Source organism: Oncorhynchus mykiss, chromosome 3 (assembly GCF_057628025.1).
Source record: "Oncorhynchus mykiss isolate SJ-2025 chromosome 3, ASM5762802v1, whole genome shotgun sequence".
Classification (NCBI taxonomy): Eukaryota; Metazoa; Chordata; class Actinopteri; order Salmoniformes; family Salmonidae; genus Oncorhynchus; species Oncorhynchus mykiss.
In genome coordinates, this window is record NC_143024.1 from 25,909,518 (window position 1) to 25,919,987 (window position 10,470).

Here is a 10,470-nt window from a genome sequence, read left to right on the forward strand (position 1 = left end):
AAAGCTAATTGGATATTGTTATCAAAAGGAGCCAAATGTCTAATGAAATGCACACTAGACCACGATCTAGCATATAAGCTCAAAACTTTATTACAGCAAATAAAGCATACACTTCCATTTAATTTAGAACGTTTATGAATTTGCCATTTATTTTTGTCATACATGCCATTCGCCTGTTTAACCTTCCAAATTTACTCAAACGCGTTGAGACATCCACACACTACACACAATTTTGGGAAAAAGGTGCAGTGTTCACAAGACATCTTCCCACTCATTAAAGCCCAGAAAAAATTACTATGATTATCCATTGAGATCAACTACACATTTAACTATTTCAACCTGTTATATTTGTCTATTAATTCTGTCATGGTCAAGTTTTATACAGTAGGAAGCTTTCTTGTTTCCCGCCTTGTCTGTCTCAGGGAATGCCAAGTGGAATGGTGAAGGAGAGGTAGTCGCCCACCTCACCCCATTCTGCTCTGAAGTGTTGGAATATGGTTATCCATGTGGTGAGTACTGCAACCCACAGTAGCAACCCCAGCCCTGAACGCTTTACATCTGAAAGAGAGATGTCATTTATTGTAGTCATGTTTGCATAGAAACTGCATGCTTTACTAATACAACGCCAACTTTGTTTTAGCTGGATCATCTTATCTCATCATGGATCATAGGCCTACAGCTCATAAGACACACAACCTGTAACATAAATGTATTATTTATCCAGTATGTGGATGAGCCACAGCAAACCTGGACAACTAATAATTTGTACAGGAATCTTTAGCTATATTAATTCACATAACTTTATCTGTGTACTCACATGTTTTGATCTGGAGTTGTTCAGTATATGTTGGCTTTACAAAGGCCTCTTTGAAAAACCACACCACATTCACCAGCCACAGGAATGGAAGGAATGCAAATCCCCCTGAGAGAGAGAAAGTAATTACAGTATTACTACACACACACACACACACACATACATTTGAAGTCTACATACACTTAGGTTGGAGTCATTAAAACGTGTTTTTCAACCACTGTATATACAAACAACGTTGTGAAAACATCAATTCACAACACTAACATTGGGTAGTTCATGATTTCACATGGCTTATAATTAGAGCACAGCACTTGGTAGTTCACTTACCTAAATAGTATTTCCTGCAGAGGGTGAGTTTCTCCTCATTTGGAAGGCGCTCTAGGTTCATGTCGATTTCCTGTTATTTCCCCCTTAGTATTGGCAGCTTTTCAAAGAGACCTTGAAGTACGAAGGAAGAGTATAAAAGTGAGAGGGTCTTTTGAAGCTCTAGACTGGCACATGTCGGCTTCATGGAACTGCCCGTCTGTAAAATGAGGGTGCCCCCTATAGATAAGAGTGGAACAAGTCTTGTGTTTCCACCCAACTTTTGCCTGGCTATCTTCCCAGATTACACGATAAAATAACATTTAAACACCAATTTTGCGAACTATTTAAGTATTTTAAGGGGAAATGTGTAGGCTAGTAGCTAAGTTTTGCAGTCGAAAATACTGCGTGCTGGATGGCTAACAATATATACTACAATGTTAACAGCAATTGTCCTCTATAGGAACCGCTATTACAGAAAAGACAGCATTAATAATATTTTCCGAGGCTTTTACCTGTAATCTTTAATTAAATAGATGTCAAATAGCTCTAAATTGCTTGACAAATTAACGTTAAACAGCTCAAAACATCAACACAAAAGAGCATTTAAACTCGTTCCTTTCCGCTTCCTGCTCCAGTTTTCTGAAGAGGGGGATGTGACATCTATGCTGCCCCCCCCCCCCCCCCCCCCCCCCCCGCCAGTTCATTGTGGGTAATGTAGTTCAGATAGCGTAAATAGAAACGTATGTTTTGGCATTTACATTTTAATATATTTCAACAATGTAATTCACTTTTGCTCGTAGTAAATCACCCATGGTTTCTGACAGTGCAGATTATCTGAATTGCCATGCAAAAGATATGCAAAATATGTGCCTTGCCGTTGCAAAATTACTGTTAACCCGCCTGTTTTATTCTGTGAATATTTTCCATCAATGAAGTTTACTACAATATACAACCACAATTCTCTTCTTATCAATGCAAAAAATATAGGCATAGACTTGTGGATGTTTTCAATTCTTCTTTTCAAATTATGTTTCGAGCTTGATTCAGGTGCATTGACTCTCTTCTTCGCAAATTATGTTTAGAGCTTGATTTAAGTGCATAGACTCTCTCTCTCTCTCTCATGTAAGGAGCGTGCACATAATGTACAGTGGTTCATTCAGTATGATCATATCAGAAGACGAGGACATGCCGCTCGGCCACTGAGGAATAGGGACAAGCCTAAACATCTTGGTACAGCGGTAGATGGCCATTCACAAAATGTGTATTTTTTTTTGCATGGAGGGAAGCTGGGCCTTGTAGTTACTTATCAATAATCGTAATGGCTGTAATCAAACGATGATGTGTCCTTTGTTTAATATCAAATGGGTTTATTACTTGCATTACATATTGCATTGTACACACCACTCCTATAAATTCCAATCATAATTTAAATACAGATTTTCCATTTACCCTGTGAAGCTTTTCTTGGACTTACTTCATTTCCCGGCAGCCTTGCGGGGTCCCCCCTCCCTATCTCGCGCCTTCCCTCTTGTCTCACCTCAAGTTGCTATCGGTGTTGTTTTTGAAGCTATGATGGCGGCAGCGGGATGCGGATCAGCAACCGCGGCTGCCATAGGAGGCCAAGTTGGTACTGCTGCACCCCGAGGTCGCTTCCCTGGTCGGCCTTGGTCGTCTCGCAGCCGCTTGCGTTCTGAGAAGCGATGGCAACTCGACCGATCAGGGGCAGAAGCTGACGATGTGACTAATGCTGGAGGCCCAAGGCCCACAAGCCTGGTTCTCTCGTTAAACGAGGACCAGTCTCACTTGCGTTTACTTGGGATAGAGTCGAACCACAAGAGCTTAGCGGAGGCTGGGTACAGCTCAAGTGGGAGCGAAGAGGTGAGAGCCCAAATCGCTGCTGGAGTTAGTATATTTTTGCTTCTTTTATCATGTCATTTTGGTTACCTGTGTTGGTGTGTGTGTGTGTGTGTCATGTAGAGTTAGCTCCGTTTCATAATACTTTGCTTTAAGTGTCAACATTAGTTAGCTAGCTAACGTTAGCAGGAGCGACTTCATGAGATGTTCGTCAATAAAGCTAGCTAACAAAGGGGAAGGCTAATGTAATATTTGTCTGCATTGGAGCTCTATGGATAGTTAGACACCATTTACCACGAATAACATACACCCACGCTAGCTAGCCAGGTATTTGTCTTAAATCAGTGTTTAGCTGGTTTATGCCTGTAATTGCTGCAGTGAGTAACGAACGTAGCTACATAAATGTTTCTATGAATTCAAGAGGGGGAGGGGCTATGTCAGATACCTACTCTCTATGATAGCTAACTAACTACCGTTTATGGGGATCATTTCACGTTCCTTTCAAAAACATGGTTTGCAGAGTGTCACCCAGGTCAGTTTTTGTCGCAGTCACTGGGTCAATTAATGTAACGCTTGATAATGTAACTAGCTTGTTGGAGAAGTCATTGGAGGGAAACCTATGATAACGAAACCCGGTAGTGGGTACATTTTCCATGATGTGAGATGTTAACGTTACTTGACCTGCTATTGCAGTCCATTTTCTATTTCATTACAAGCAAGAGAGGACCACCAAGCATATTAGATGTTTCAATTTGACATATAAATGACCTAGGCCTACCTAATGATAAGTATTCATATGTTAATAATCTGACTTGGACCCTAGCTCCACATTCGCTGACAAAATGCCGCTGCCACAATATCGACTTTATTTGCATATTAGCAGGCATGTAGCAGATGTAGTTAGATGCCCAACCCCTCCCCAGTTCCCAGGCATGACTGGGTAAATTGCTGCTGGTTTCTTGGTAATGCCTCGCCATCCATGAACAAAACTGCATTACCTGGAGGAGAAGAGAATTTGAAAGATGTGCTTGGACTGTTTTTTTTAATGATTAACTTAATTAGTTGATGTAATGGCTTGTCCAGTGCACTTGTGTTGGGTTTGTAATGGTATAGTTTGGTGTTCAAGACTAGCACGATAATCAACTGGGCATCCCAATGATGGTAAACATTTGACATGGGAGACCTATTCCAAGAAGGCAGTAACCTATAACACTATACTTGGTAATTTCCATGTAAAAGGACCCACGAGCACCAATGTGAAGTTCGTAGGCGCATATCAAATTGGGTGTCAAATGAAAGCTGAGCGTCTATTTTTGGTAAATGAAGGAACAGATGCATAAGAAAAACGTGTTTATAAAATAAAAATTGTCATTGATTTCTGGCAAAATAGATGGGATAGGGTCTTTAAAAATATCTACCAGGAAGTCATAAAAGGTATTAGAAATACATAAAAACACAATGTTGAAGTAAATACCCCCTGCCAACTAATATAAGCAATTAATATTTTGTTTAAGAGAAATTATTTGCCTTTAAGTTGAAGACATTTTTCCTTGTGTCTTGTAATTCTGTTAACCAAAATCCCACGTCTTTAAGATATTTTCACATCTCTCCCTCACGTGGAGGGAGGATAACGAAAGTTCACAGAAGTAACAATTAAATGTAGACCTACCAATTAGTTCATGTTTTTACCGATAACCCATTTTCGTTTATCAATTAAGTAATCATTAATGGAATGACTGCAATTGTCAACAATGGGAAATCATAGTCACAAACCTCCGTTGAATCACCTGCTACTGTCCTCACTCCCATTGGCATACTGTTAGTGCACTCGGAAAGTATCCAGCCTTATTCTGAAATGGATGAAATAAAAACATTGTTCTCATCAATCTACACACAATACTCCATAATGACAAAGCGAAAACAGGTTTTTTGAAATTATAGCAAATGTATAAAAAATAAAAACAGATATCTTATTTACGTAAGTATTCAGGCCCTTTACTCTGAGTCTCGAAATTGAGCGCAGGTGCATCCTGTTTCCATTGATCATCCTTGAGATGTTTCTACAACCTGATTGGAGTCCACCTGTGGTAAATTCAATTGATTGAACATGATTTGGAAAGGTACACACCTGTCTATGTAAGGTCCCACAGTTAGCAGTGCTTGTCAGAGCAAGGAATTGTCCGTAGAGCTCCGAGACAGGATTGTGTGTCAAGGCACCAAAACATTTATGCAGCATTGAAAGTACCCACGAACACAGTGGCCTCCATCATTCTTAAATGGAAGAAGTTCGGAGTCCCCAAGACTCTTCTTAGAGTTGGCCGCCTGGCCAAACTGAACAATCTGGGGAGAAGGGTCTTGGAGAGGGAGGCAACCAAGAACCCGATGGTCACTCTGATTGACAGAGCTCCAAAGTTCCTTGACAGAGCTCCACCAATCAGGCCTTTATGGTAGTAGCCAGATGGAAGCCACACCTTAGTAAAAGGCACATGACAGCCTGCTTGGAGTTTGCCAAAAGGCACCTAAAAAACTTTCTGACCATGCAAAACAAGATTGAACTCTTTGGCCCGAATGCCAAGAGTCACGTCTGGAGGAATCCTGCACCATCTCTACAGGGAAGTTTGTTGGTGGCAGCAGCATGCGGTGGGGATGTTTTTCTTTCAGCGGCAGGGACTGGAAGCCTAGTCAAGATCGAGGCAAAGATGAACGGAGCAAAGTACAGAGAGATCCTTGATGAAAGCCTGCTCCGGAGCGATCAGGACCTCAGACTGGGGTGAAGGTTCACCTTCCAACAGGACAAAGACCCTAAGCACACACCCAAGAAAGGGATAGGTGGATACCTAATCATTTGTTCAACTAAATGCCTTCAACTGAAATGTGTCTTCTGTATTTAATCCTACCCCCCTTGGGCTGGCTTAATTGACATCCACGTCTTCGGCGCCCAGGGAACAGTGTGTTAACTGTCTTGCTCAGGGGCAGAACGACAGATTTTTACCTTGCCAGCTCAGAGATTCGTTCCAGCAACCTTTCGATTACTGTCCCAATGATCTAACCACTAGGCTAGAAAACACAGGAGTGGCTTCGGGACAAGTCACTGAATGTCCTTGTGTGACCCAGCCAGATCCCCGACTTGAACCCGATCGATCGAACATCACTGGAGAGACCTGAAATATGCTTCAACAAAGTACTGATTAAAGGGTCTGAATATTTATGTAAATGTAATATTTCAGTTTATTTTTAATACATTTGCAAAAATGTCTAAACCTGTTTTTGCTTTGTCATTATGGGGTATTGTGTGTAGATTGAAGGGGGGAGTGGTACATTTTAGAATAAGACTGTAAAATATTTTATGATGTTGTTGGAAAAAGTCAAGGAGTCTGGATTTTTTGGGTCGTTCTAGACCAGCCTTGATTTGGCCCTAACAAAAACGTCCACGATTGGTTCAGATTTGGTCCGATCACCAATCCTTGACGCCTGTGTTTCACAAGTTTGCACAGTACAGTGAAGCACAGCTGGGTACAGTAAAGACAATAAGAGTATAGTTCATTACGCGTTAATGCAGAATTCTGCGTTTTTCAAGCTAAGATAATGTATCTTGCTGCGTTTTGTAAGCACAGATCTAAAATGCTTCTTATAGTAATTTCTGCTCAGCATCAGACACATTTTTTTGTGCTTCAGTTGCACTTCTCCACTTTTCTCGGTGTAGCCTACTTTTCTCCGGTAAAATGCAAGATTAACTTCAAGCAACACATTAGGAAATGTAGCTGGCTACGCTTTTTCTATGATGAATAATAGAAATATGATGGCCATGCATCGTTTTTGCAAAAAAATACCTTGCTTTTTTCATTGTAAGCTAATTTACTTGTATGGCTGCAAGCCAAATAGTGTTGCACTTCTGTTGTTATCTGATGAAAATGAAGCTATTTTCTGCTGAATGTGTTGCACTAATGTATCTTCTGTGAAGGAGAACTATAGTTGCACACCCCTGATCACTCAATTGAGGCAAAAAAAAAAACAGTCTTTCAACAAAACGCATGGGAGATGGTTTAAAACACAGAATTTGATTTCTGAACTCTAACGTGACTCCCGGTACAGTAGGGTCTACTGTACTGAGTAGGGATCTTAACAGTTAACCGTTAATTGGTTAGCAGCCGAAAATACATTTGACCGCTCATGCTTATCAGTCTATAGGTTAATTTTGCATAATTTAGGGGATTTAAATTGGCCGTGTGTATTTTCGTTGGCTGTCATGTATCTTATCTGTCACACACCACAGCATACAGAGAATAGCCTATCACCTGTCAGAGAGCAGCTCCTCAAAAGATGGTACTGGAGTGAAACATGCTTTTATATATTACTTTTTATTTCTCAATCTCAACTCGTAATTTAAACTCGCCTCCCATTCCCCATTCGAGTACATATGCTATAGTCAACCTTAGTCAGGCTAGCAGTGCGTCACCCACCACTGCAGCATGAGCTTTAGGCAGTATAATTGTTTGAAACCTGAAAGTTTTACTTGACTTCAAATGAAGCATGTCTTACCTTGCGTCAAGGTAGCCCATAAAAATGGAGGTAATTATTTTATATAAACTTTCTTATTAACTTTAATTTTGCTACTGTTCTATTGGTTTTCGTATCAACTTTCTTTTGTTGTCAAGAAACCCAAAGGCTCAATCCTAGTCATATTAGCAACTCATCCTAATTGTTGCTGTTAGATATCCCATCTTTTTGTGTGACAGAGATTTTAATATCTGTCACACATGAAACCACTCACATTAAGTGCACTGTTTTAGAACTGTGTTTTCCCGCATAATGCATTTTGTCAAATGTTAGAAAATTACATTTTATTTCCTGCTTCATTACAAGCATTGCATGTTCCATAATAGGCTATAACCTTTTGACTGTAAGACAATAAATAGGCTTGCTATTGTTGCATGTTTGCATGTAAGCTCATAATGAAAAATGTCCGCTCCTTTTCCATGTATAGTATTTTTGGTTGATCACGCCCTTTTACTGTTTGGGAAAATGTAGCTGTTTTATTGACCGGTCACAGCAGAATTGACTGAAATTTGCATCCCTAGTATGTGCTGTACTATTTATTTTTTATTTGACCTTTTATTTAACTAGGCAAGTCAGTTAAGAACAAATTCTTATTTTCACTGCCTGTTCAGGGGCAGAACGACAGATTTGTACCTTGTCAGCTCGGGGGTTTGAAATTGCAACCTTCCGGTTACTAGTCCAACGCTCTAACCACTAGTCTATGATTGGTTCAGATTTCATCCGGACCAACCAAATTTGGTCATGAGATCATGAGAATAATGGCCAGTGTGTAGAATAATACCCATATATGCAAAGTATGATATTGCATATTTTTACCTTTGTGTACCTAATTCAGGACACCATGAAGAGTGACATAATTATGCATTTGTGTAGTACAGATCAGGGACTGATTTAGGTAATTCTGCTATCATAGTTATCATTACCGGTTGGAAATTCACTTCACATAGTGTATTCAATAACCAAAATCGATTTTCAAAGTCAAGGTGTCATGTCATAGCTGACACTCCATTCTTTCTGCGTACAACTCTGAAGTTTTTGGGAAATGCAGTTGCATAAACAGAGGGAGATTTTACTGTTACCAAATTTAGCATCTGCACAGTTCTTCCAGTAAATGTATTTTTGTGAAATGTTCTGTGTAAATTGTTCAAAGTAGTCCTTGTGCATAGTTGTATGGTTTGTTCGACATTGAAATCAATGTTTTTTGTTTAGAATATATTGAATGTAAAAAATAGGAGTCTCCGCGTAATTCCATTACCAGGGAATTATCTACTCACTACATGACATTACACAATCTAATTTTAAATCATTTTTGATTGCCATGCTACTCTTCTCCCTCAAGGTTGGGATATAAAAAAAATATTCTGTAGTCAACAGTACCAGTACTAGCTATCTATTGCATAAGCCTAGTTGTGTTCAGGTGTGTGTGTGTGTGTGTTAGATTATTGTCACTGTTGTCAAAGCTTTTAGGCCTAATTGTTGCATGTAAACTACTATTCATCAATTTCAAATACATATTCGTTATCAAACTGTTGTGAGGTTATGTAAAATTGTGAAACAGTCGGAAAAAGAATGTTGGGCGTCCAAAGTTAATAATCTGACCTTGCCTTTCAGGAAGATGATTTCACAGGATTTGAATCTGATCGTAAAGGATATAAAGGCCCCGTACGGTCCAGACATAATCCCTCCAAAAGTAAGTATTAGCCTATTCTAAACCTATTCCCATCCCTTGCCACCAAACTATTATTTGGGTGGAATCGAGATTTTCATACCGTTATTCTGCCATCCCGGGATTTACAGTATAACTGGTATAGCACAGAAGGGGCTCAAAATGCAAAAAAGGCCCATTGGCAGTCTATTACCAGATTTCCAACAAAATGAGCACAAGTAATGGCGAATTCTCATGGACGCTTTTAGCTAAATTCTAACGAGCGCAAATGAACAAACTAGAGGTCGTCCGATTGATTTTTCAACGCCGATACCGATTATTGGAGGACCAAAAAAAAGCCAATGCCGATTATTCGTCAGATTTTTATATATATATATACACTGCTCAAAAAAATAAAGGGAACACTTAAACAACACAATGTAACTCCAAGTCAATCACACTTCTGTGAAATCAAACTGTCCACTTAGGAAGCAACACTGATTGACAATAAATTTCACACGCTGTTGTGCAAATGGAATAAACAACAGGTGGAAATTATAGGCAATTAGCAAGACACCCCCAATAAAGGAGTGGTTCTGCAGGTGGTGACCACAGACCACTTCTCAGTTCCTATGCTTCCTGGCTGATGTTTTGGTAACTTTTGAATGCTGGCGGTGCTTTCACTCTAGTGGGAGCATGAGACGTTAGTCTACAACCCACACAAGTGGCTCAGGTAGTGCAGCTCATCCAGGATGGAACATCAATGCGAGCTGTGGCAAGAAGGTTTGCTGTGTCTGTCAGCGTAGTGTCCAGAGCATGGAGGCGCTACCAGGAGACAGGCCAGTACATCAGGAGACGTGGAGGAGGCCATAGGAGGGCAACAACCCAGCAGCAGGACCGCTACCTCCGCCTTTGTGCAAGGAGTAGCAGGAGGAGCACTGCCAGAGCACTGCAAAATGACCTCCAGCAGGCCACAAATGTGCATGTGTCTGCTCAAACGGTCAGAAACAGACTCAATGAGGGTGGTATGAGTGACAGACGTGACAGTCTGGAGACGCCGTGGAGAACGTTCTGCTGCCTGCAACATCCTCCAGTATGACCGGTTTGGCGGAGGGTCAGTTATGGTGTGGGGTGGCATTTCTTTGGGGGGCCGCACAGCCCTCCATGTGCTCGCCAGAGGTAGCCTGACTGCCATTAGGTACCGAGATGAGATCCTCAGACCCCTTGTGAGACCATATGCTGGTGCGGTTGGCCCTGGGTTCCTCCTAATGCAAGACAATGCTAGACCTCATGT

General features: G+C 40.7%; 2 protein-coding genes across 9 annotated transcripts in view; one reads left to right on the forward strand and one right to left on the reverse strand.

The window, feature by feature from the left end:
- Positions 1–63: 63 nt before the first annotated feature.
- On the reverse strand, positions 64–1,827 carry psenen (presenilin enhancer, gamma-secretase subunit). The gene is made up of 4 exons (XM_021592025.3): positions 1,633–1,827; positions 1,142–1,252; positions 818–922; positions 64–558 (listed from the first exon to the last, which is right to left on the reverse strand). The coding sequence occupies exons 2-4, from the start codon at positions 1,200–1,202 to the stop codon at positions 419–421; spliced, it is 306 nt and encodes a 101-aa protein (XP_021447700.1). The 5' UTR covers positions 1,203–1,252; positions 1,633–1,827; the 3' UTR covers positions 64–418.
- A 311-nt stretch (positions 1,828–2,138) lies between these two features.
- The window catches only part of LOC110510370 (histone-lysine N-methyltransferase 2A), a 74,723-nt gene continuing 66,391 nt past the window's right edge, over positions 2,139–10,470 (forward strand). For 6 of the 8 annotated variants that reach the window (XM_021591722.3, XM_021591744.3, XM_090226389.1 and 3 more), the window contains exons 1-2: positions 2,139–3,022; positions 9,143–9,221. In XM_021591722.3, coding sequence (XP_021447397.3) covers positions 2,690–3,022; positions 9,143–9,221 — 412 coding nt within the window. In that variant the 5' untranslated portion in view covers positions 2,139–2,689. The remainder of the gene's footprint in view (positions 3,023–9,142; positions 9,222–10,470) is intronic. The other 2 variants (XM_090226390.1, XM_090226426.1) reach the window with 2 other exon arrangements.